We start from the raw sequence: 27,777 nt of genomic DNA, 5'->3' as shown, positions 1-27,777 counted from the left end.
CTCCAATGACGTCATACGGTGTCACGAGCTGAGCCGTGCTATTGTGACGTCCTCATCGACGTGGGTGAGCTAGGAAAGAATTTCCGCGGGATGCTGGCGCAGGGGGGTATTCATAAGGTGAGGAATCCACAGGCAGAAGTATCCATCAGAAATTATGTAACATATCCAAAGAACAACATACTGCACCCCTAGTGTTATCATCAATACTCTCCATATTAAACTAATAAGTAAAATCACGTTAGATCTCAATTACCATGTCCTTTGTGAAATCATGGGCATTGCATTTGGGGGTATGGGATATGGTTTGATGGGCGGGGCAAGTCATTGGTCAGACAACTATTAAGGAGCAATGTCAGGTTTTTTTGTTTACTCTGTTTTTAAGCGATAGCCTGGTTTATTTTTAAATGGGAGTTCCTGTCTTATGAGCATAACTGATTATGAACGTTTTTTTTCTGCAAATAGAAAAAAGGATAATTAGACAGATAAAGGCAACTTAACCCGCTCGTCATCCTAGTTCTCCCCCATTGGGCACTTCACTGAAGTAACATTTAAATTGCCAAACTCAGTTGCGGGAAACTGGAAGGAAGTCTGATGTTGCCACAATCGGAGTGCTCTCCTCAACTTCCCAGACCATAAGATGTTCTACAGGGCCTATTCCCTGACTCATGATTTAAAAAACAAAACAAGAATCACATTTGGTAGGTCTGAGGACTTTTTCCTGGATTTCCAGGACAATTAGACTTAACTGGGCAACAAATGTTAGTGTTATGTCATTTGTTACCGGTGTCCTGCTCCACCCCACTACTGCACTTAAAGTTAATGAACACATACTCTCTCAGCACTGGAGTCTCCAAAGGCAGTGTGGCTGAGCAGTCAAAACTTACCCCAGGTAGTGGGTTGGAGTTAGAAACTTATATAATTTAAAAACGTAGATCAAAGATGGTAACTGGAGTCTAGCTGCAGGACTTCCTGGCAGTTCACACTAGACGCCCAAACCATCCCTCTCAATGCAGTACCACATGGAGGTTATGTTGTCTGCAAGAACGATGATGGGAATGATTTTGATGGATGGAAGGAAGGTAGGTAGGTCTTGAGAGCTAGTCAGATGGTGCTTAACTTCAGCAGATTGATTTGGTGCTGCTTCTCCACTGGAGACCATGACCTCTGACTCGCTTATGTGCTGCCGCCCCCACCCAGTCCAGATATGACACCATCACCACAGTCAGCTCTGGATCGGGTAAGGAAAACGTCCAATCACAAGTCATGATACAATCGTGCAGGCCCCAGACTGCTTTGTCCAATATGAAGATGCTGTCCTAGAGGAATGCCTCAATACTGAAGGTGGATGTTCCACTGCAGATCCTGCATGTCCCAATGAGCATAAAGGCACCAGCAGGATGCAGGAGGCCAAGAGAAGCCTCAGAACCATCCGGCTGGAACATAGGCATGTGCTTGAACATCAGGAGCATATTCGGAATTTCAAAGGCAGAACGGCTTTGAAATCCATCATATGCAAAACCAATCCAATAAAGGTAATCCACTGCACCTGCCAGAGAAGGGAAATCATCTAGCTGATAATGAAATCCAGGGAGGACAGCAGGTGGTCCAAGTCTGACAGCAGTGAGCCCGCATTCAGCAGTCAGTCACCAAAGAACAGGAATTGAATATGCTACTTACCAGTATGCATCTGTTCTTGGCATGTAGGGCTGCTGACATTCATATCTGTGCATAGATCGCCGCCTAGTGTTGGGTCCGGATGTTTGCACGTTGTTGTCCTGGAAGAGTCTTCGAAGTATCCTTGGATAGGTGACTCCTCCCCTGGACTACAGTGCGCATGGGCATCCTCTCCATCCTCAGATTGTTTTTCGCCATTGTGGCAGAGATGGAGTAGATACAGAAAGTGATGACCATGCTTGCAGTAATTCTGAGAGCTGCAGCTGCGACAGGCGCCGGGGAGGAGGGAGGGCGATATGAATGTCAGCAGCCCTACATGCCAAGAACAGATGCATACTGGTAAGTAGCATATTCAGTTCGAGGCATGTGGGCTGCTGAATTCATATCTGTGCATAGAATACATAGCAGTGCCCTCTATTGGCGGCGGCTACCCGTGCCAGCTGCAGCGGTCTGAAAAAGTGTTTTGAGAACAGCCTGTCCTACAGCTGCCTGCTGTTTTGACTGCACATCTACGCAATAGTGTTTTGTAAATGTGTGTGTAGTGGACCATGTGGCTGCTCTGCATATATCATGCAGGGGAATATTTCCTAGAAAGGCCATGGAAGCCCCCAACTTACGTGTTGAGTGGGCTCGTGGTGGAATAGTTAATGTGCGTTTTGCTTTTTGATAACAGATTTGAATACACTTAACTATCCATCTGGCTATCCCTGCTTTGGAGATGGCGTTACCTTTGTGGTGTGGGGCAAAGGCATCGAACAGTTGTTTTGTCTTCCTGAAGGGTTTAGTCCTATCGATGTAGTACATGAGGGCCCTCCGTACATCTAGTGTATGTAGTGCCCTTTCTGCAACAGTTTGTGGGTTTTGGAAGAAAACTGGCAGTTCAATAGTCTGATTCATGTGGAACTGCGATATTACTTTGGGCATGAATTTGGGGTTGGTACGTAGTACGACCCTGTTGGTGTGAACCTGTATAAATGGCTCTTGAACGGTTAGTGCCTGGAGTTCACTAACTCTTCTTAGGGAAGTGATCGCTACAAGGAAGGCCACTTTCCAGGTAAGGAATTGAATCTCGCATGAGTGTAGAGGTTCAAAGGGTGGACCCATCAGGCGTGTGAGGACCAAGTTGAGGTTCCACATTGGAGCCGGTGGGTGGCTTGGTGGAATGACTCGTTTGAGTCCTTCCAAGAATGCTTTGATGGCAGGCACTCTGAATAGAGAGAGGTGCTGCCTGGTTTGCAGATAGGCTGAGATTGCGGTCAAATGGACACGTATAGAGGTGTACGCCAGATTGCATCGATATAGGTGTAAGAGATAACAGATGATGTTTTGGATGGATGCGTCCAGCGGGTTGATGTCATTATTACCGCAATAAATGACGAACCTTTTCCATTTGGCTGCATAGCAAGCTCTGGTAGTGGGTCTCCTGGCCTCCTTGATGATGTCCATACAGTCAGGTGGCAGGTTGAGATAGCCAAACTCTAGGACTTCAGGAGCCAGATCGCCAGATTCAGCTGTTGCGGATCTGGGTGCTGAACTTCTCCATGGTTTTGCGTCAAATGTGCGGGTTTGATCCGCAGCCTTTGATGCGGCACCACGGAAAGTTCGAGGAAGGTGGTGTACCACGGCTGGCGTGCCCACGTGGGAGCAACTAGGACGAGTGTCAGGGAGTGTTGTCGGAGTTTGCGGGCCACTAGCGGTATCAATGGCGCTGGGGGAAAAGCGTACGCAAATCTGCCGGACCAGTTCATCCATATCGCATTGCCCTGCGACTGCGGATGTGGGAATCTGGCGGCGAAGCTTTGGCATTTTGCGTTTTCGCTTGTCGCGAATAGGTCTATCTCCGGATGACCCCACTGCTGGAAGTACGGTTGGAGTACTGATGGGTGTAACTCCCACTCGTGCATCTGGTGGCTGTGTCTGCTGAGCAGATCCGCCATCTGGTTGTCCTTGCCAGGGAGGTGTTCCGCCATGAGGAACATGTTCCTTTAAATGGCCCACTTCCACATGCTCTGAGCCAGATGAGACAACTATGGAGAGTGTGTTCCTCCCTGTTTCTGTATGTAGTACATTGCGGTCATGTTGTCCGTCCGGATCAACACGACCTTGTTGCATAGATGTACTTTGAATGCCTTCATGGCTAGGAAGATTGCCATCAATTCCAGAAGGTTGATGTGCAACTTCTTTTGTTGTGTTGTCCATAGTCCTTGCACTGTGTAGTGGAGTACATGAGCTCCCCATCCCTGGAGAGACGCGTCCGCTGTCAGTACTATCTGTGGGACAGGCTCTTGGAATGGTCGGCCCTTGCAAAGGTTTTGTGGATTCCACCAATGCAGAGAGTTGTAAGCCCGACCGCTCACCAACACTAGGTCCTTTAACTGTCCTTGAGCCTGATTCCACTGACGTGCTAGGCACTCCTGAAGTGGGCGCATATGTAATCTCGCGTGCGGGACTATGAAGATGCAGGAGGCCATCATGCCTATCAACTGCATAAACACTCGCGCTGGAAGTGAGTGATTGGGTTTGAACTTGGAGATCAGCAGTTGTATGCTGTTGATCCTCACTAAATTTGGCTGAGCTGTGGCCGCCAGAGTGTCTATAGTCGCACCTAGGTACTGTTGTACGTGTGCGGGCTGGAGATGGGACTTTAGATAATTTAGTGAGAATCCCAGACTGTGAAGAAGGTGAATGGTGCGGGACATGTGGCTTGCACATTGCTGGGCTGACTTCGCTTGAACGAGCCAGTCGTCTAGGTAGGGGTAGACGTGTATATGCTGCCTCCGTAGATGTGCTGCCACCGTAGCTAGGCACTTCGTGAAAACCCTGGGCGCTGTTGTCACGCCGAAGGGAAGGACTTTGAACTGATAGTGCTGCCCCTGAACAGTGAACCTGAGGTATTTTTTGTGTGAGGGGTGGATGGGTATGTGAAAGTACGCATCCTTGAGGTCCAGTGTGGCTAGGAAGTCTCCCTGCTTGAGAAGCGGAAGGACTTGCTGTAGAGTGAGCATGTGAAAGTGCTCTGAAAGAATGTACTGGTTCAGGGGTCTCAGGTCTAATATAGGTCTGAGCGACCCGTCCTTTTTTGGAATTAAGAAGTAGAGGGAGTACACTCCCGCACCCTGCTCGTGGATGGGTACGACCTCTATAGCGCCTTTTAGAAGCATACTTTGCACTTCTTGCTGTAAGAGCGTTAAGTGCTCTGAGGACATAGGACGGCTTCTTGGTGGTATTGTGGGTGGAGTGGAGGTTAACTCCAGACAGTAACCGTATTTTACAATGTCTTTGACCCACCTGTCCGTGGTGATGGAATTCCACGTGGACAGGAACCTTTGTAGCCTTCACCCGACAGGTGTTATGTGGTCGGGAGGAAGGGAGAGGGCGTCAATCCTTGTTCTTGGGGGAGGACCTGGTGTTGCCGTAGCCGCGTCCTCTGCCCTTTGTGCTGGAGCCACGATATCCACCTCGGGTGTTTTTATCATAGGTGGTCTGTGTATTGCCTTTGCTATACGTTTGTTGTGACCCCTGTCCTCTACCTGCTCCCTTGTTTCCGGGGCGACGAAAGGAGCCGCTCCGAAAGGACTGAGTTTGTAGGGCGCCCATGGACTTTGCAGTGTCCGTGTCCTTTTTTATCTTTTCGAGGGTGGTGTCAACCTCTGGCCCGAATAAATAGTCGGGGTTGATGGGCTGGTTCAGTATATTGTTTTGTACCTCAGGCTTGAATCCTGAGATCCGTAGCCAGGCATGTCGTCGCAGCATGACGCTTGTGTTTATGGCTCTGGCAGCCGTGTCTGCAGCATCTAGTGCGCATTTGATGGAAGCGTTCGTTAGTAGCGGTCCTTCTCTGATGAGCATTTCTGCGCCTTCCTTGAACTGGTCAGGGAGATGTTGGAATATTTGCTCCAGTGTGTCATAGTGCGCTCTATCATAGCGAGCAAGGAGCGCTTGAGTGTTGGCTATGCTCCATATGTTGGCAGCTTGGGCGGCAACTCGCTTGCCAGAGGTTTCTAACACCTTGGACTCTTTGTCCGGGGGAGGAGCGTCACCTGTCGTTTGCGAGTGTGCCCTCTTGCGTGCATTCGCTACGACGATGGAGTCGAGTGGTAATTGTCCTCTGATGTAAGTAGGATCCCCAGGTGCTGATCTGTATTTTTTATCAATCCTGGGGTTTATCACTCGTGCCCTGGTGGGTTCTTTGAAAATGTCCTTGGCTGGTTTGAGGACCCCCTTCAACATTGGCAGAGTCTTTACATGTCTTTCTGAGGATGCAAAGGTGTCCATTAGAAAGTCATCTTCGATGGTATCAGAGTGAAGCTGTACCCCATGGTTATTTGCAGCACGTTCAATAAGAGCGTTGAACGCCGCAGTATCCTCCGTAGGAGATGTTTTTGCCCCATAGAGTTGTTGGTCCTGTGCATCGAGAGGTGCACTGGGGTCTGCAGGGTCGCCCCAAGTTTGATCAGGGTCCTGCTGGTCATCAGGGTCCGTGTCTACATGGTAGGGGACTTGGTCATCCATGTAGTCCTCCAATGCATCCGTATCGGAGCGTGTGGGGGAGAACCGGTGTGGATCCTGGTAGGATGAATGGAAGGGTTCATAAAGGAGAGGTTCCGATTCTGCAGGCAACTTCCTTTTTAGTGGGATCCTGAAAGGGTCCAATGGCGGCTCCGAAGTTATCCTTCGGTCGTGGAGAATCATCCTGCCAGTGTCGGCGTCGATGATACGTGCCGGAGACGTCTCAGCAGGTGTGACCGTAGGTTGGGTGACCCGTGTCCTGAGTTGGAACATTTTTGGGATTGTCGACGGAGGCAAGCCGAAGGTAATGTTGGCCGGCACCGAAGAGGCTGCTGGAGCTCCGATCGAACCGGAACCCGACGTGTCCTGGAGGACAGCTGTGGTTTTGCTGCCTTGCGTCGCACCAGGTCGTACTTGGGGCGCCTTCGAGGCTTTGGCACCGGCCAGGCTCGTAGAGGCGGCCGTGGATTTTTTCGGCGCCGGCGGTTCATCCAGTCGAGGTGCAGAGATCACCGAAGTCTTCGATACCTGAGGCTTAGGTGTCGTCGAGGGAGCGATGCGAGACACAGCAGGCGGTACGGCCCTTGGTGTCGTTGGTGCCGGTAGCCGAGCAGGTTTGTCGGTGCCGATGGCTTTTTTCCGTTTGTCGACTCCAACGTCGCCCGCTTCAAGTTCGGCACCGAAGTCCCTCTTGGTGCGGTCGGTGCCGACGCAGTGCGCTGGCGTCGAAGGCCTCGATCCGACCAGCGCCACTTTCAGTTTCGGTTTCGGTGGAACCGGAGCAGCTTTCGGTTTCGGTTTTGTGGTAGGGAAACCAGCCTGTTTATGTAGTAATGGCTGCCGCTGAACGTCCGAGGCCGGGCCCGAGGGCGGGGCCGAAGAACTGCGGGATGGGTCTCGGGTAAGGCCCGAAGGCGATCCCTCGACCGGAGCCATAGGCTGTGGCACTGGTGTTTCAACGGTTTGAACAGGTAGGCCTTGTTCATCATTGGAGCTACTCTCTTCGGCCCCTAAGGCCTCCTCGTCGTCTCCTACCTCGGTGTCGTCTTCACCTCTGTGGAAGAGTGACTCGTCTACCTCGTCCGATCCGGGTTCGTGTTCGGAAACGGGACTGGAGGGCAAGACTTCTAATTCCTCTACGTCTTCGGCCTCGTCGAAGATGTCTGTTGGGGCCGGTGCCGCGTGCTGCGCCTCGAGTCTCGCCGCTCGTCGATTCCGCAGAGTCTTCTTGGAACGGAACCGGGCACAGGCCATGCATGTCGATTCGTCGTGGTCCGGCGAAAGGCATTTGTTGCACACCGGATGGACGTCGATGTGTGGGTACTTCGCATTGCATACCGGACACCTTTTGAATGGCGTCCTCGATTCCATCGTCGAAGTAGTCGATGGACAGGTAAATGCGAAAAAAGTCGGTGCTGAAAGTTAGTAAACTAACAGGATTGTATCGAAACCCGATCGATAAACAGTACCGACGCAAACTAAAGGCCTTTTGGCCTCGAAAAAATATTTTCCTAACTTGAGCTAAGATAGCACATCCGAACCCAATGGCGGAAAAAAACAATCTGAGGATGGAGAGGATGCCCATGCGCACTGTAGTCCAGGGGAGGAGTCACCTATCCAAGGATACTTCGAAGACTCTTCCAGGACAACAACGTGCAAACATCCGGACCCAACACTAGGCGGCGATCTATGCACAGATATGAATTCAGCAGCCCACATGCCTCGAACATGTTGATACCTTACTCTCTCTCTCTCTCTCTCTCTTTATTTCGGCCTATTTGGCCATAAAAGATACAACAATACACTATCAACATAAAACATCCCCTTGTGTTAAAATCATTCTTAAAAACCATAAAATCCATATACATAGAATATCTAATCACGGAGAGCAATTACAATTCATTACGACAGAATTCAATCTTTTAATAATTTGGTCCTTATCTGCCACATGGCCATTATGAATTTAGCAACTGCAAAGACTATGTGGGGGGCGGTACTCGTTTTCAATATTCTGTACGAATGCAAATGGCTCCTTATACCCAGATTCCGGCAAAGTGGGGCTAAACAATATTTCCTTGGTCTATTATAAGCTGGGCAAAAAAACAAGAGGTGAATTTCCTCCTCATCATGGGTGCAACACCCTGGACAGATTTTGTCATCCCTCTTTGTCCATTTGTAGGTGAAAGGTTTGATAGGCAAAGTCCCTAACCTCCATTGAATGAACAATTTTCTTGATAGTATGGGGAAGATAATGTCCATAAAACCTTCAAACTGATATGAATCCTTGAAATCCAAGAATCGATCAGTTAGAATACCTTTGTTAGGTGCAGAAACCAAGGTAGCAAGACTTTTCTCCTTGTATGTCTCCACAAGACTTTTTCGTGAAACCCTTTGGCAGCCTTGTTCAGGTAACTCCCATAATTCAGGGAGTCCCAACCGGTACAGTTCTTTCTTTATAGAAGCCAACCATGGGATTTTGTCACACTGGTTCAAATTCATTACATGAGTGAGCTCTTGCCTGTAGTGTACAAGCTCACCAGTGGACCAAAGCCTATGCCAAAATCTTAAAGGCATTAATTCCAAGTCCTCTCTTATAGAGGGAAGACCCATATCTAATCTTAAGGGGAAAAGGGGTGTACCACGGGGAAGAGCAAGGAGACGCCTGAGGAAATTATTTTCCACTTTAACAATTTCTACCCCTGCTCTATACCCCCATAGCTCTCCACCATAGGATGCGGCCGCTTTAGCTTGGGTTTTATACACTTCCACTGCCGGACTAATAGGTTTGTAAGTGGAAGTGTTTACAACCTTCAGAATCGCCCCAGATAATTGGGACAGCTTCAGCCGACATCTTGCTATTTGGGGTTCCCATGATAGATTCTCTTGCAGAGTTACCCCAAAATACTGGAAAGTTTTTACCCTCTCCAATCTTACTGAACTCAGTGATGGGTTAGGTCTGGTTTTGGGTGATGGATTAAATATCATGAACTTGGTCTTCTCTGTATTGATCTCTAGACCGTATTGACTACAGAAAAGACCAAATCCATCTAAGATCCGTTGGATCCCCATCGGGGATTTTGAAAGCAGGAGGGTATCGTCCGCAAACATAATGGCTGGTACCCTCCTTCCTGCCAAGGATGGAGCGTCATTGTCCCCAATAGTGTCAAGATGGGATATGACATTGTTGACAGAGGCAAAACAGGGTTGGCGCCAAAACGCAACCCTGTCTTACCCCTCTAAGGACTGGGAACCTTGATGACAATGCTCCATCCCTCCCACACCTAACCTGAGCGTAGTTGTTATCATGAAGCCTAATTATGGCATTTAATAGATGGATCGGAACACCCAGTTCCTTTAGGACCTCCCATAATTTCTTACGGGGGACCAGGTCAAAGGCTGACCTCAGGTCCACGAACACCATGTACAACCTCCCCCTCTCGATCCTCACGATTTTCCAGTAGAGGAGAACGAGACGGAAGATCTGGTCCATGGTGGACGTGTTTTTCCTGAAGCCAGCCTGGAGGGGGCTGAGGATTTCATTTTCCTCCATCCAATCTAAAAGGTGGTTCAGGAGGAGGCGAGAGTAGATTTTTTGGGGAACATCTATGAGGCTGATCGGCCTGTAGTTGGCCGGGTGAAGAGGAGAGCCCTTTTTAAAAATAGATACTATCTCTGCCCCCAACCAAGTACAGGGGATCTCCATACCTCCCGCGATGGAATTAAAGAGAATGAGGAGGTAGGGGCCCCAGATCTCTGAGTGCAGACGAAAAAGGTCACCGGGCAGTCTATCGAGTCCTGGGGCCTTCCCCGTCGCCAAACCCTCTATTGCACTGACCACCTCACCAAGGGTAAATTCCAGTCCAGCTACAGGAATAGATAAAGCAGTGGAGGCTACAGCGTTGGCAAATCCAAAGGTTTCTTGATACAATTTGCCAAAGTGGGCCTCCCAAACAGAAGCTGCAATGTTTGGCTCCACCGCAGCTTTGGGTTCTCCTGCGCCAGTATTTACCAAGGACCAGAATTTTCTCGGGTCCCTCGCTTCTAGTGCTAGTGAGAGGTCCTGCCATCTATTCCAATCCCATTCCGATGATGCTAATGCCATAGTTTTCCTGTAGTTCCGCCTGAGCTCAGTAACCTTGCCCTTGTCAGAACCTGCTTTTATTGTATTTATTAGTTCTGTCTTAATCTTTTTGCAAGAGGAGTTGTACCAGGTTGGGGTTCGAGTTTTTTTCTTCCGCAACGGTACCACTGGATAGAAGACTTCACCTAAAGCACTCACTAAGTCTTCATGAATTAGGGCTAGCTTCTCATTGAATTCCAGGGGTCTTGGCTGATTAATTAATACGTCCAATTCTTTTAGCCTGGGGAATACTAGCTGATAAATTTTACTTATGCTCTCTTCTGAGTTTGCCAGTTTCCCCCATTTAACCCTACGTCTATTGGAGCTAAGAACCAGATTCCCTAGGTCCTTACTGGGCTCAGCGGAGAGTGACCCAACAGCACGTATGGGGTGCACCATATCCAGTAGGAGTGCATTGTGATAACTATCCGTTCTTGCAATTACTCTAAAATCCTGGACCTTAGACCAGAGGCCGGTGTCTACAAAAATATAATCTAACCTCGATTCATGGTCCTTCCTATTGAAGGTACATGATGAAGGGATATCAGAGGGAGTACGACCGTTGCAGGCCCTTAGAGAAAAGTTTAGTATTAGGGACATGATTTGTACTGCGAGAGGGGACCAAGATTTGGGATGGGGAGATTGACATGGCGGGACACCCCAGAAGTCGTCTTCAGCCGTAAGGGCACCTTCCTTTAGGCCTTCCAAGGGTTCAAAATGGCAGTTAAAATCACCGCCCATCACTATCTTGCAGTCATTTGGAAGATGACCCAAGAAAAACGAAAGATCGTCTAATGTGGGTGAATCCATGGCCACACTAACTGGGCGGGAATACACATTAATAATTGCCAGATTTAAAGCATTAGGCCACTTGAGTAGGACACACTGTATGTCCTGCGAGAGCGTAGATACACTCTCCGCGTTACACCCAATGTGACTAGCTACCCAGACCGCCAGACCACCTGAAGGCCTCCCTTTACCAGTCCAAGTGGCATTAATTTCAAACACTGCATATCCTGCTCTACACAGCGGTTCCCTCGCCCAGGTCTCTTGAAAGAGACAGATATCACTATTGCCTACTAGGGAGTCCCACTCGTTTGTATGTAATTTGTTAGCAATGCCCGCCACATTCCAAGAAAGAACCTTTAGGGTTTCAACTGGAGGTTTTAATCCTAATCCCCCAGTTTTCTCGGATTCAGTGTCCAATGTTGGGGCTGCGGGCACTTGGAGTGGTATTTCCAAAGTAGATGGGACAGTAGGGGCAATAATATGAGCAGGCGAGACTATCAAAGTTGGATTATTACCCGTTGGACTCTGAAATAAATTAGTTACTCGACCCTGGGAGCTGGTAGAAGTTAGATTTTCCCATCGGGGGCATCAAATTCTCGGGCGATAATATCTGTCTTGCCTCTCCCGATCCCCTGTCCCTTGTATGGTCAATCGACCTGGTCAAGACAACTATATCTATTAGGGTGTATATAGTTGCCATAGTTAGTAATAACATTACGGGTGGGCCTAAATCTAGACCCATCGTCAGCAGATCCCACCCTTGTCCAGCCATCGTTCCTACTCATAGTCGAGTCACATATGTTAGGATACCTTATTTGTGAAGATGGGCTGTGGTCACGGTCTTCACCTTTGTAAATCAGCCAGGAATGGGATGGGAGGTGGGATTGGGAGTGCGGGGGTTCAAGGTGACGACACACTGAAGCACAGCAAACACCATCCTCCAATCTTCCGGGTCCAGGGTAGACAGACCCTAGGAGAGATCTCAATTTTCAATTGGTCTTTCTAAACAAAGGCACTGAGGAATCACTGATCCAAAATTGGCCTGATCAAGCTATCTTTCTCAGTGATCAAGAACCACCACTAGTAGCAACACTTGCCCCCTCTCCACCTCGGTGACTCTCTCTATTGTCCCGATCTGCCAAAGTCTGAACAAAAACAGGAGAAACATGAGTATATAGAAAAGCGAGGGCCTAACCAGGCTGAACAACCAACAGAACCCACTGATCGGAGGTAACTGGGAAGACAAAGTATTCTTCCCTGTACAAGCCAAACATAACCAATGGAGGGGAACATTTGAGCAGCTTGGTGGCACTTGCGTCAGAAGAGGAGAAAGTTATTGTAAACAGATTATCCAATAAACATTGTTTCTAATTTAGGAAACGCTCTGCTGGCATGAGGATGAAGGAGTAAGAGTTCTGGTAGTGTTCACCCTTCCCAGATCATTTTTACCTTAAATATGCGGGGTACTACGGAGTAGTGATGACCCGACCACATCTGCTTTATGATGTCCGCATACGCTTCTGCAATCTCCCCTTTCATGCCCAATGGGTTACTGAAGTTCAGCTCTTTAAGATACAAGTTGTTTATGAAATATTCTGTCAGTGGCGGAACGTTACTGAGACACTGAGGAATAGGGAAAAAAAAGAAAAAAGGTAAACACGTCAGTGAAAGGGATGAAAAGCTAAAAACGGTAACAGGCAAAAAAATCAAAACATTATTGAGAATGAAACTGCTGAGTGCACAGAACATGAAAAACTACAGAATCATTCACGACACAAACATCTAACATTCATTTTGGAAATGGAAACAACATTGTTTTACGTCTTGAAAGAAGAGACAAACATACTCAATCACTAGAGATGAATCTATCAAATCTCTGGAATGGGGAACCTTAATCGCTAAAAGTAGACAAGTTATGGAAGTAAACTAAGACTGGAATTAACGAGCAAGGGGTAATTTTTTTGTCATTACAGGAAAAGTGAAGAAAAAAGATACAATCTGCAACAATAGTTTTGCAGCTCAACAGAATCTAGTTTGTCAAGCTTTGCATTATACTGTTATCTAGGGCCTGGATCTAAAATTGTCCTATTTAATTAACTTTAAAACGAAAATAGCTTAGTGGGTGTTAATTCTATCAAGACTCTGACTGACATCAGAGAATAATATGACTAAGGCTCTGAACTTACTCAAGATTATTTTTCACCAGCAATCTCACGGACTTCAGCAGAACATCTTTTGGGAGGACTTTCTAGAGGTTTTATTAGTGGCTACTGGCCAACATCCTCTGTGAAACTTGCCATTTAACACTTATCCTAGGGCTACAGTACTGGTACTCTCAAATTCAATGGAGAGGTTACTTATTTTGGTCTCTGAATTCTCACAGGTCAACTAAAATGAACTATAAAGCGTCTAAAACATTCCGATACAGTTTGACACAGCACACAAACACCCAATGCCAGTCAGAGCATCAGTTTAGAAAAACATAAATAGGTAACTAAAACAGAGCTAAGATCGAAGATATACAACAGCAAATAATAATATAGCATCTCAGTGCTGGGTGCTATATTTCTATTTTCGTGTTTGGGTCAACTGTGGGATATTCGAGAGTAACTGAATCATAATCATAAGCAAGAAATTGTCTTACACCTACACAGATAGAAGATAGCTATATGCATCTAAGAACAGTTTTGAAGCTTGAAGCTTTTCTACATTCACATGCTGTTTATTATTCACCCATCTAGTAGTTTTGAGCAGTAGAGTGCATTTACAGACATTGTTCTTCCCAGGTGGGCGTCAACTTAGTTGGTTCGAGTTTGAATGGCTCACTGTACAGTCGATTAAAAGACAAAAGAGCGCTTAACAGGACCTCCATTGTAGGAAGCTGGCTCTGTATATGGTATGTCACTAGGTGGCCATAACGTGCACAGAGTCCAGGGTTCCCCAAAAGAGAACAGGGCTCAATGTAAAAGCCAAAGTGCTCCATTAGTGGTAGTGTGGGCGAGCAGCCTTAGGCCTAACACAGAGGAGTGTATTGTATGGACAAACTTTACCAATAATGGACACAACTCAAAAAGGAGATCCACACCAATTTTAGAAAAATACACTTTGTACTTTACTTTAAAATCAAGATCTTCACAATAAGGTAAGTACGTTTTTAAAGATAAATTCTTTCAATCTCAAAAATCGACACTTAAAACAATTTCTAAACACTTCAATGTTATTCTATGGGGAAAACAATATCGTGGTTAAAGATGCAAGTATCACACTTACTCTTCCAGTCTTCGGGACCAAAGGTCAGCAAGGGGCAAGTGTCAGGTGACTACCAAAACTGCACAGTGGCAGACGGGTGCAGAGGTCAAACTCTGTCTTCAGCCCTATGCGTTCCAAAGGAGACTGGGAGTGCTCGAAGGCACACTGCTTGCAGGTAAGTATCGGTTGCAGGGGCCAAGCTTTGGGGTTTAGGAAAAGCACGGGGGCACAAAGCAGCACCAAACATACACCACCAGTGGCACAGGGGCAGCCGGACGGAGGGTGCAATTTCAGCATCTGGCGCCTAATGCTCTTCAATGGGGTTTCTGTTGTCGACAAACAGGCTGCAAGCGTGGCAATAGAGTTTGCAGAAGGGAGAACAGCAGCAGAGTTCAGTAGAGGTGTAAAGGCACCGTTGGTTCATCTCACCAAGGTCTAGGGGTTTTAAGTGCAAGGGTGGCTTTCGACAGCGGGATCGTCTTACAAGAGCCAGTCGTGTACAGGGGGAGCCTCTGGATTCACACTGCAGGTGCTGTCGTGCAGATCATGAGAGGTCAGCCAATACTGGACTCAAGGTCAGGATCGCTGGAGAGACTTAACTGGACAGGTGAGCTACTCAGAATCCGGCTGTGGTTGTCGGGTGCAGAATAGGCAGGAGACACAGATGTGCCGGGATTCTGAGTCATTTGGAGTGAATTTCTTCTGGACAGGTCAGCTATCCATGGGAGATTGCAGTCTATTTCGAAGGCAGCAGTCCTCCCAGGGTTTTAGAGGTCGCTGGCTGCAAGACGAGTCACAGGGTTGTCAAACCTGTAGACAGGCCGGTAGGGCGGGGACCAAGGCAGTCATTGTCTTCAGCTTTTCTTCCTTTCATTTCAGGTGGTTCATAATTACAAATAATTCTTCACAGGCACAAATTATATGTGACCTGTTGCATGTTATTATAGATTGCTATAAAAACAGATGTTTAATGTAAATACACCATTGGTACTTTGTCAGGCAACTGACCCCCAGTGCTGCCGATGATCCCATACCCTTGGGGGATAGAAACACAGTCGACATACACTCTGACCCGCTAAAACTATGTTTGAAATTATTTCCAATCTAGGTGCAGTAGTGTTTTGTGCTATGCAATAAGTGACCTGAGTATTATACACAAATGTTAGTCACAGCCTTTTGATTTTTTGCCTGTGTTTATATGTTTTGTCATTTTTTACACCTCTTTTTTGCTATTTTGTTTCTTGAAAATACTCTAGCTTTGGATTTTGTTTAGCAGAACTATTCATGGAACTTATTATTGTATCGAATCGGATCACTTTCCTATCTTTTCTAAGGGGCTCTTGTTCCTAAAATTACTTCAGTACCCTTGGTCCCTTATGATCCTAGGGTTTCCCTTGTCTACTGAAACTACACTCTAAGGGACCCAGCACCAAACTCATGCAGATTGTCATTGCAGGCTGCATGACGAGGTGCTCTAAAAAGAGACAGCACGCCATGGCTGTAGGCAGCTTGCTCTTTATAGAACATACCAAAAAAGAGGTACATTTTGTAGAAAGTCCAATCATGTAGAGAGCCCAGGTATCCCTTATGAGTGGACAGGGGCTTGCTTTAACAATACCAAGGTGTTTTTGTGGTAGTGTGGTCGAGCACCCTTAGGCTTATCAATGAGAAGTGTTAGACATCTGTTGCATACACACAGTCAAATGTTAGACACACTCAATAAGGAGATCTACACCAATTTAGAAAAAAATATTTTTTGATATATTTTTTAGACACCAAGAACTTCGTTATAGGGTAAGTACTTTTTAAAATAGCTGTTTTGAAGAAAACCGATAAATACACTTGTATTTTATCTAATGTGCTAACGTTATCCTATGGGGAAAAACACATAGTGCATATGGGTACTGAGCAGCGACTTACAGGACTAATCTTCTGGAGCTAAGGTAAGTATGGGGCAAGGTCCAAGGCAGCACCAACAGGTAAACTCTGTAGGCTCTGGGGTGTCCGGGTTCAGAGGTGCTGTTCAGTGTTGGGTGCCTCGGTTTCAAAGGGAAACAGCCTTGGGAAAACGAGGTTGGTACTGGGGGTCCAGTCGGGTTTGAACTCATAGCGAGGCTCAGCCCTTGAGATGCTAGTGCATATAGGGACAACATCGGTCCACTTTCACATAGGCTGTGGGTCTTGGGTGCAGCCGTGATTTTAGGTGTCGGGTCCTTGCTGTAGGAGAAGCTCGCGGTTGAGGAAGCCTGCACAAAGATACTGAAGACGGCAATTGAGAGTCAAGTCTGGGCAAACCCAAGGTGGGGTTGGACTCTGGAGGGTCTCAGGACCACGCTGGCCCTGTTGGCCCACTTCAACTTGGGCTGGGAGGCACGGGTGCAGTGGTGGTTTCCGCTGTCAGGTTTTCGCGGTCCAGACACCTCACAGATCTTCTTGGGTGCCTTCAGGAAGCAGGGGATTAGTTCCGCTACTCCAGGGAAGATGGTTGCTTCTTGAAGTTCTGACAGTCCTCCCAAGTTTTTTGGAGGCAGAGCAGTGGCAAGAGGAGTCATCTTTGGCTCAACTGTCGGGCATAGCAGGCAGGCCGGCAGGGTTGGCGCCAAGACAGTTGCTGGACCTCAGTTTTTGCTCTTCGCGGCTCTTCTGTGTCCTTCTAAAATCGACAGAATCTGCATTTCTGGTGCCTGGGCTCCGCAAAATACTGGATAGTGAAGTGTGGCTGCCAATGGGCTACTTATCCTTGGGGTCACTACACACCCTATATGACCACTTCTTATGGGAAATGAGCAAAACCCTGTCCCAGAGTTCCTAATTCTGCTATCAAAATGGCAGAATTTACCTAAAGAAGGTATATCAGGCAGGTCACCTGAGGGGTGTGCCTTACCTGGTAGTCCACCGCACTCACCTGAATATTCAATTTCCCGCCTGTCCTGGTGCCAAATGGGCCCAGAGCAGGGGATTGGCATTTCCACTGTTTGGAGAAGATGTGGTCACATATCAAATGTGGCAGAGGCCCTTGAAGCCTCCTGCCTTGGGATTTTGATCACTTAGCCATCATGCTTTGAGGACAACACCTCTGGTTGTTTCTGCCCATAGAGAGCGTAGGCTCTCACCAGCAGGGGGTCAGAAACCTGTCCGTGGTGGCAGGCTGGTCCGACACCAGTCAGCACACTAGAGACTGGTAGGTGTTTAAGAGGCACCTATTGTGCCCCCTGGGTGCAAGCATTAATAAATCCACTACTGACATCATTGTGGGTGTATTAATCCAAGGTGTTGGATATCAAACACAATGGATTTCAGTGATGGCATCATGTAGCTGGGGAACTTGTTTTTACTAGTGTCCAGCACATGTACTTAAATGGCTTCCCTGTTCACTTGTGATATCAAAAAATTGACTTAGACATCACAGGGGCATTTTTGCTCATGCACATATCCCCACACATGTAGTATATTGCACCCTGCCTTACGGCTGTAAGACCTGCTGTAGGGGTGGCTTACCTATAATGCATGTAGTGTCTGCAGGCATGGCACACAGGGATGTGTAAAATGAAACCAATCAATTTTACACAGATCTATGACGAGGTGGGAGGGGTGGGGGGTGGGGTAAATGTTTTAGAATGTTCAACATTCCATCCATCATCTTTTTGTGTTGCTAAAGTTGCCCTAAGTGGGAAGGGTATGCCCAGACGTGGGACTCATGCTCAAAGTACCACTGGATTCAAGCTAGCCTGGATGGTGAGGGGTGATACCCCGAAACCAGTTCCAGGATCTTGGTTTCTGGTCCAGGGAGGACCTGGCTTGGCAGTTCGGGCTGAACTGTTCCCATGGGGGGCAGGATCAAGACTGATTTGCATATGGCTGGGTCCAAACTGGGGAGGCATGTTGAGCCAAAGAAACGATGGATTTAACCCAGATGGCAGTCTGCATGAGTTAGGTGAGGGGTCCCTTACGGTGGCACAATACATGCTGCAGTCCTTAGGGACCCTCTTTAGTACACATGCTCTGGGTGCTCGAGGTACCATTTATTTATCCCATTTACAGGGGTGCTAGGTCCCCAGTGCCAGATCTCTTTCGCTAAACTGTACAACCCCCAATTGGCCATAACTTTAGCACCATTTATTAGGGACTTACAGGGATGCTAAAGGTTTGGCCAATTGGGGGAACAATTGTAAAGTTTAGGGAAAGGAATCTGGCACTGGGGACCTAGTTAGCAGGAACCCAGTGCACTTCTGTCAAAATTGCATCAAATACCAGGCAAAAAGTGGGGGTGACCAAGTCAAAAAGGGGCACTTTCCTACAATGGCACACAGCAAGCGCCATGTGTCCTAACACTGCATGTAATATGTGTAAGTCACCCCTACAGCAAGCCTTACGGCAGGGTGAATTATATTACATGTGTAGGAAGGTGGAATCTGACTGCATGGTTGCCCCCACTTTTTTTACTGGTGTTTGGATGGTTTTTGACTAGTCTGGCTGGGATCCTGCTATCCAGGACCCCAGCCTATCTGCTTACTCCCTTAATTGACATGGAGTGCATATTAGATGCACTAGCGATTGGATACTGTGGTACCTTATGAGCCCCTAGTATATGGTACCTTAGGTACCAAGGGCATAGGTACTTCACAGGCCTACCAGGGACTGAAGCATGTATTATGCCACCCCTGGGAAGCAGACTAAATCGGACACCACAGGCCTGCTACTGCAGCCTGGGTGAGGTAGTGTTAGCACTCCTCACTGAGATATAGGTTCACTATATCTCTACCTGCACACACATATAAACCTATCAGTCACCCCTAAGGCAGGCCCTATCAATCCTGAGGGCAGGGTGCTTGGTTTCCATGTGAGGGGGTGCCTCTGCCTGAGCAGGGCCCCTCTGCAGCTCTCAGAGTCCATTCTCTGTAGCGGTTTGTGGAAACGGTTAAACCATATACTCTTAAGTGCATTATAACCTAGCGGTAAATGCTAACTTTGGGATGGCTGCATCAAAACATGTCGTGTTTGGTGTCAAACGCTTTGGAATCATACCCCCACACCAGTAACTGGTGTGGGAGTATGATCCCACCCTTCTAGAGGGATAGAAATGTACCCACTGTGGAAACACGGTAGAATCCTGAAGAGCCCTGGCATCACAAAATGGATGCCACCTGCACAGACACTGGGCTGCCCTCCTGCTGCTGACCGAAACTTGCAGTGGAGGAGGCCCAAAAATAGGCATCCTGTCACAGGGAGGTGTAACCACCTTCCAGACAGAATTTAGTGTATTGGGGCTGGGTGGGTGCACTCCTAGAGTGCTTTGAAGTCCTGCACTGGGGGAGCAGTAGGCTCCTCTGTGCATATGCCAGCTCAAACCGGTTCAGGGGCTACCAACCCCTGCTCTGGCGCAAAACTGGACAAAGGGAAGTGGGTGTAGCTACCCACTCCACTGACCCTCCCATAGGAGTGGTCATAGAGCTAGTCCCTCCCTTCCTTGTAGTATAAGTTAGGGAACCCTTGCCATTGCAAACTAGATATCCCTGGATGACGCTCTGAAGAAGAATCCTGGACCATCGACGTTCCACTACCTTTGGAAGACTGAAGAATCTCCCTTGGAGTCAAGGAGTGACTCTACTGCTTGGCAGGCACCAAAACTTTGCATCAACGGTCGCAAACTTTCCCGCTCCCGCCAGAGTCCGAAGTCCCTGCAGCCCCAGAAGCGGATTTCCTGACTTCTCTATGGCCATCGTGAGTCCCCAGCGAAGCTGAGGCAAGTGGACCCCACGAGTGACGAGGAACAGCAATACCCGGGTACCGTGCACCATTGTCGAGTGCAACCCCTTCACGACGTTCTACGAACTTGTGCTTTGGACCACGTGTGGACCAAGCCTCCAGCAGGATTTCCTCCGAAGATCAGAGGCCTACCTCATCCCGAGTGACCGTGGGTTCCTGGTGAGTGAATCCTCCTGAGGCGTCTTGGCGATCCCTTGCCGGTTGGCTTGTGGGTCCCCAGAAGACTTTTCTACAGAACCAAAGGGCTCCCCTGGTTGCTCCAGGCCTGCCCTGACTTACCCTCGCCGGGTGAGTCCCTCAGACCTTGCTGGTCTGCACCGCTGACTTTCTTCACTTTCCATGAGGATTGCTGTTGCCAAGGCTTGTCGGCTCCAACCCGGCTGCCGACACCTCAGTAAGCTGCAGACTTCGCGGGACACGCCAAATCCAGCTCCTGGTCATCGTCGATGCCTCCTGGACCTCGTGGCTAAAGAGTCTAGACACCAGTGATCACCTGAAATCACCAGACTACCTTGGGCATCCAGCTTCCTGGCCCGGGTCACTGGCCAGTGACTTTGAACACTGTCTCCTCTGCTTTCAGGTCTTCTTTCTTCTGAATCCAGCCTTGGATTCCACCGGACACTTCGCCTGTCTTCACAAGCAGCAAGTCTTCTTTGGCTCCCATTGAAAACGACGCCGCGACCCGACACCAAAAGACACCTATGCACCCGGCTTCCCTGGGTGAGGTAACTCCAGCACTATGGTGCTCCTGTGGTTGTTGGCTCTAGAACTACTTACCCTGTAAGTGACTTGCTTGTAGACTCTACCGAAGTATCCTAAAACTTAAAAATTCCAATCGCGACTTGCTCCATTGAAGTCTATTGGGATCCGCGGCTGTGTTCTCACACTGCATGTGTCTCCCGTGGGTTCTTTACTTACCTGCCTGGGGTGGATTAGTGAGGCCCCAGCGCTTCTGAAGGCCCTAGGCCTTGTCTCTTCTCAAGTCGATATTCTTATACCTCTTTTTTAGTATATGGTCTGGTACGCCCCTAGGGCCCCAGCGATATAAGTGCTTAATTTGTTGTGAAACGTTGATTTGTGCATATATCCTTGACTTCTAATCTCATAAAGAGATTAGTAGAGTGTGTCTAGTAATAAATAAATATATATTTTATATATATATACCTGTGTGGTGTCCTTTCATTTAGTGATTCAAGAGATTATAAGATAAAAACAGTTGCTTTACATTCCTCTAAAGACTTAGCCTGAAGGCTGCTCTCCACAGCTACCACTTGGATAGCTTTCTTAAAAAGGTTGTCTTAAACCTATCTACCATAAGAGTCGAATTGTACTGGTTCAAGGTGGCCACTTTAACTAGTGACCAGCATATACCAGGCCAACTTCTCACAACAAGTAAGGCCATATTTGCATGAGCAGATATGCCCCTGTGCTGGCCAGTTCAATTACTGAGTGTACAAGTGAACATGGAAGCCATCTTAAGATATGTACTGGTCAAAGCAAGTTTCCCAGCTACATAATGGCTTCTCTGAAACCTATGGTGTCAAACACCTCGGATTAATAAACCTACACTGATTCCAGTGATAGATGTATTAATACATGAACCCAGAGGGTACCAGAGGTGACCCCTGAAAACCTACCAACCTCTAGAGTATTACCTGATTGATCGTGTCCAGCCTGTCACCTCAGACTAGTTTCTGACCCCCTCACCCACCAAGGAGATGAGAGCCCCGCTCTCAGAAACCAGAAACCATGCCTGCTCTGGTAGGAGGTGTTTACACCTCCTCCAAACAGGATGGCTGGTATATTAGCATGTCAAGGCATAGAACTTCAAAGAGACCACCGCCTTTGATGTGCATCCCTGGCTTCCCCCAGACAGGGGAAATGCCACCCCCTACCCAGGGCCCATTTGGCAACAGGTCAGGTGGGAAAATTAGCTTGTCAGTTGGTGTATTCACCTTCAGGTTAGTAAGGTGGGCTACCTGAAGTGAACACAACTAAGAAAATTCCACCAGCTTGGGTTTTGATGGAATTAGGTCCTCTGGGTCAGGGTTATGCCCACTTCTCACAGGAAGTGGTCATATAGAGGGTGTAGTCAGCCTAAAGGTAGGTAGCACATTGGCTACTACTTGGCACTCCCTGTAACGCCCCTAAATACAGTATTTAGGTAGCACCCCTGATGCCAGGACCGGAGATTCGACGGACACAAAGAAGGAGAGGATAAAGATTGCTGACATGAGAACAGAGAAGCAACGACTGACTTGGAGTCAACCCTGCCCGCTTGGCTGCTGCACCCAACCCTCGTGGAGAAACCAACAGAGACTACTAGAAACCAGAGAGCTGCCAGTGGTTTGCAAATCGTCAGGGAACTCCCTTGGAGCAGAGGAGCTACTTCCCTGCAGCCACATGCACCAAAGACACAAAGCCGGGTACACCAACCTGCTGCCTACCAGGGGTTACCGACACTGCAGCTGCCCGGGAAGAGGTCACCATGTCCCCCATAGGTCAGATCCGTCCTTCCTCCAAGTGTGGGGATGCAAGGACCAACCGGAGCTGCAGAGTACCAATTCCCAGGTTGCCAGACCCCTTGCAACAACCAAGGCGTGTTGTGTCCAGACCGGACACCAACATTGAGGAAGACCGGCCTGTACGTCAAGGGACTTCAGGGACAGTGAGATCCACATCGAGAGTGGCCTAGCGGTCCTGTTTGCCCCTTTACTGCAGAAACAAAACCAAGTGAGAGCCTCCGACCGCCGCCACTCGACACCTCAAAGTACATTTGCACCCGCGCTCCACAGCCTGATTCCGAGGGAAGTGACAGGGCCAATGTGGTCCTGAGACCCTCAAAGGCTGAGCCCACCCTTGGGTTTACCTAGACTGGACTACCAGTCGCCAACTGCAGCCTCTTTGTGCAGGCCCCCTTAACCGTTAGTGTCTCCTGCCGCACAGACCGAAGCCTAAAGAAACCATTGCACCGAGCCCTAAAGCCAGAGAAGAAGTGGACCTACAGTGTACCTACATGCCCAAGCAGCTCAAGGACTGAGCCCCTCTATGGTTTAACAAACTGGTCCCCAGGCCAAGCTTGTAGCCTCTTTATGACTGAACCATTCCCCATAGAAGTGAACGGGGCACCTGACCCCGAAACACATCTGCACCTGACTGCCCCACTGCCGCCGAGGTGACCTGTTGGTGTGGTATTGGATCTTGCTCCATACTTATCTTAAGAGCAGGATAAGGGTCCTCCACAGGATAACATTACAGCTCCAGTAAGTGTCAACTTTTGAAACCTGTAAAAATTCATAACTTGAAAAAAACGTACCTGATTCCGATGATCTTGGTACCTAAAATCATATTAAAAATTTTTTATTTATAAATTGGTGTCGGATTTCTTTGAGTGGGTGTCTCACTCCCTTTGTGTGCACAATAAATGCTTAGCACTACACTCCGATAGGCCTAATTGCTCGCCCACACTGCCACAAAAGAGCATTTGGTTTATCATTTGTGCCTCTGTAAACCAACTGGGGTTCGCTTGACTTTTTACAAGGTGCATCTCCTTTTGGTCCTCTATATAAAGAGCCAGCTTCCTACAAGTGTTACCAAGTCACATTAGAGATGCACTGCAAATTAAAAAATGATATATTCCAGAGTCACAAAAGAACAGGGGAAAATATATGAACAAAAGTAAGTAAGTATAGTGACAAACCAGTTCAAAGGGAAAACTTTGCTAAAGCATCTTGGATGAACAAGAAAACTTTAACTGAGTGAGGGAGGTGGGGGGGGGAATGTTACTGCTTCACCAAAGTACATTAACTTTTCATCAATTAAGGAAAACAGTTCAGAGGGTGAAAAGCGAACCCTCAGAGCGCACAGCATTTCTGTGGTTAAAGACCTTTAATTAATCTCCGACAAGGGATCTCCAACAAAACAGGGAAAGGTTCTGAAAGACTGAGATCCAACAATACACATTTGAAATACATACATAACCAACCGTTTTTCTTACTTCTTAATCTTTCTGACAGCACACAAGACTTTGATGAGACTGTCCTATTGCACAATGCCCAAAAGGTGGAGTTGCTAATCGATTATATCGTACCATAACATATGTTTTCAGGTAACATATGGAAAAATTATTTCTCGCCTGAGAGGCTTTAAGGAATGGCATAATGACAAGTGGAACTGAAATCTGAGAAGTCATATAACCACTCTAATACTTTTGGTACGGCAACGTCCTTTGAAACAAAAAAATGTGGTTTTATTAAAATATAGTAAAATAATCCGCATCTTTCCAGCACAGCTAAACACTCCCCCACACAGTTCGTGGTTAGTTCACCAGCAGCTATCACCGCCTGTAATTTTTGCATATTTTCTGAAGTATTTGGTTCCTCTACTTCTGCAACAGACAACTCAGGCTACTGACCTGCAAGGCAGAATTCATGAAGCAAGTGTTGCCCAAGTTGGTCAGACCGCAGACGCCAGGCTGCCCTTGATAGACCTCATCATCGTCCACCGAATTCTTGCTGAGGCGGAGGAGAGAACAAAACAACAACTTGTCATTTGTAGCAAGGTAGAAAATGCTAAGAGCTGCTTATTCAGAAACACATCAGTTTTGCAGCTTTACTGCACATTTAGAGAGCAGCCATGCCTAAAAGACACCAAGGAGAAAGCTCTTACTAAGGTATCTGAAAAAACAGTTATGAATGTATTTTGAGGACAGTGCAAAATAATCTGCAGAATATTCCTGAGGGCAAGTGCCTTGTGAGTTGTAGACATCATGAAGGACAGCGTTACAGTCAGTGCCACAGAATACACAAAATCATTTACACAAAAAAAGAATTGTCATTCTGATCCTAACCACTGGATTCTGAAATATGCAGCCCTAGTGGATTTAGAATAAATAGAAAATTCAAGAAAACACATCTAGAAAGGCACAGACAGCACAGACCGAGATGGCAATATTCTTCTTGCTCCACATCTCAAAGTAGGGCTGCACACATCTGTAAAGCTGTTCGCCATTTTGGTGTTAAACAGTAGTAAGGGATTAAGACTGGATAAACATGGACAACTAATTATGAATTGTGAGTACTATACAAGTGAGCCTTCGTCATATCAAGTACAAATGCCTATTAACCACCTCCATTTGTGGTTGGCAGCTACTCAAGTAAATCTCTGAGCCGGTCTTCCCTCTCTTCAAGATTTGCCAATTTCCGCCTGGAAACAACTGAGAAAAGCACAGCATACCGAAGACTGTAGAAGAATTCTGGATATTACATCAATCGTTCTTCACAGATACAAAGAACATTTTAATGACTAATCATAAAAATGGCAATGCTACTTACTTGAGATTTATGTTCTCTATCATGGGATCATAGTCTAAGTCAGATATTGAGTAGTTCTGCTCACAAGGAGGACCCCAGAGCACCTATATAATAGATCTTTAGTTTAAAAAACAATTTTCCAAACAGAATAAACTGATGACCGTGTTTTGGCATGTATATAGAGGTCCAGAGACTAATTTACAAGTTAAGACTTCCTTCTACCAAGCGGTCTTAACCAATCAGCATGTAACTATGTTCAGCCAATCAATCATGGGTTTGTTGAGCGCGACTACTCACCTGTAAAGGGGGGGGGGGAGGGGGCCTGCCCATCATGGAGGAGGTCTATTAAAGAGCCATATCTTGAGGTCCCTCGTGAAGTTGGGGAGTGATGTCGTCTGTCTGAGGGCGTTCCAGGCTCTGTCCAAGAGGATGGAGAAGGAGCGGCCTCCAGATCTGGACTTCCTGGCGCGGGGGACCACGGCGTGGGAGAGCTGGGCTGATTGTAGGGTCCTTTGAGGTGCGTGGAAAGTAAATAGGCTATTCAGGTATGCTGGTCCAGTGTTGTGGAGGGCTGTGTGTGCATGGGTGAGAATCTTGAAGGTGATTCTTGCCTTGATGGGGAGCCAGTATAGTGTGCCCAGGTGCTGGGTGATGTGGCAGTGTTGTGGCAGGTGGAGGATGAGTCTGGTGGCAGCGTTTTGGATGTTTTGAAGTTTGCGTGTGAGGTTTTTGTTGAATCCGACAGAGTACATTGCCGTAGTCAAATCTGCTGGTGACAAGGGCGTGTGTGACGGTCTTCCTGTGTTCGAAGGGGGTCCATTCGAAGGGCTTGCATAGGAGGCAGAGGGTGCGGAACCAGGAGGATGGGACGGAGTTGATCTGGCGGTCTGTGAGAAAGTGGCTCTGTATATACTGTTCCCAAATAGGTACAGGGTGTACAGAGTCCACAGTCCCCAGAGGTATGGCAGAGGCTAAAGTTAGATATAACCTTACTCTCTAAAGTGGTAGCTTGGTCGAGCAGTAAGGCAGTATCAGAGGACAGTGTAAAGCTTTTGTTGCACACACTCAGTCAGCAAATGGTCTCACACACTCAATAACTGAACTCTAGGCCAATGGTTTATATATAAAAAATATATGCTTATTTTATTTTAGAACCAACTATAGGCATTACAATATACTTTCTCAGAATGAGATGCTTTATATAAATACTTTTGCAATATGCAATTGACTTTTGTAGACAGTTACAAGTGATTGCAATAGGCAACACAATTCTAAACACAATAATGCATGGAGTTCAATGGAAGTTTCAAGTTATTTGCCACAGATTACTTTTAGGATTACTTTTGTAATTCCAGGACTGGATCCTAGATTCAGTCCTGGGTCAGTACTTGGAATCAAGTGATAAAAGTCGACTTAATTACTGTGATGATTTTTAGACAATATTTTGCTATTTTAAAAGTTGACAATTAGAAAATATTTCATAGAAAACAGTCAATGATTCCCTATGGCAGAAAATTCAAGTTGCAGGTATAGTAGGTTCTCGTTACTTTTGTAATCCAGTACTGGCGTAGAGTACATTCCCGTAGTCAAATCTGCTGGTGACAAGGGCGTGTGTGACGGTCTTCCTGTGTTCGAAGGGGGTCCATTCGAAGGGCTTGCATAGGAGGCAGAGGATGCGGAACCAGGAGGATGGGACGGAGTTGATCTGACGGTCTGTGAGAAAGTGGCTCTGTATATACTGTTCCCAAATAGGTACAGGGTGTACAGAGTCCACAGTCCCCAGAGGTATGGCAGAGGCTAAAGTTAGATATAACCTTACTCTCTAAAGTGGTAGCTTGGTCGAGCAGTAAGGCAGTATCAGAGGACAGTGTAAAGCATTTGTTGCACACACTCAGCCAGCAAATGGTCTCACACACTCAATAACTGAACTCTAGGCCAATGGTTTATATATAAAAAATATATGCTTATTTTATTTTAGAACCAACAATAGGCATTACAATATACTTTCTCAGAATGAGATGCTTTATATAAATACTTTTGCAATATGCAATTGACTTTTGTAGATAGTTACAAGTGATTGCAATAGGCAACACAATTCTAAACACAATAATGCATGGAGTTCAATGGAAGTTCCAAATTATTTGCCACAGATTACTTTTAGGATTACTTTTGGAATTCCAGGACTAGATCCTAGATTCAGTCCTGGGTCAGTACTTGGAATCAAGTGATAAAAGTCGACTTAATTACTGTGATGATTTTTAGACAATATTTTGCTTTTTTAAAAGTTGACACTTAGAAAATATTTCATAGAAAACAGTCAATGATTCCCTTTGGAAGAAAATTCAAGTTGCAGGTATA

General features: G+C 47.1%; 1 protein-coding gene across 1 annotated transcript in view; it reads right to left on the bottom strand.

Moving 5' to 3' along the window:
- USP11 (ubiquitin specific peptidase 11) overlaps nt 1-27,777 on the bottom strand; it is a 401,576-nt gene that overhangs the window by 254,185 nt on the left and 119,614 nt on the right. The window contains exons 7-8 of the mRNA XM_085629511.1: nt 24,522-24,621; nt 12,542-12,715 (exon numbers count right to left, since the gene is read on the bottom strand). Of these exons, the coding sequence (XP_085485637.1) occupies nt 12,542-12,715; nt 24,522-24,621 (274 nt within the window). The remainder of the gene's footprint in view (nt 1-12,541; nt 12,716-24,521; nt 24,622-27,777) is intronic.

Source organism: Triturus cristatus, chromosome 10 (genome assembly GCF_964204655.1).
Source record: "Triturus cristatus chromosome 10, aTriCri1.1, whole genome shotgun sequence".
Classification (NCBI taxonomy): domain Eukaryota; kingdom Metazoa; phylum Chordata; class Amphibia; order Caudata; family Salamandridae; genus Triturus; species Triturus cristatus.
The sequence above is the reverse complement of the archived record's forward strand: the minus strand, read 5'-3'. Positions and strand labels throughout refer to the sequence as shown.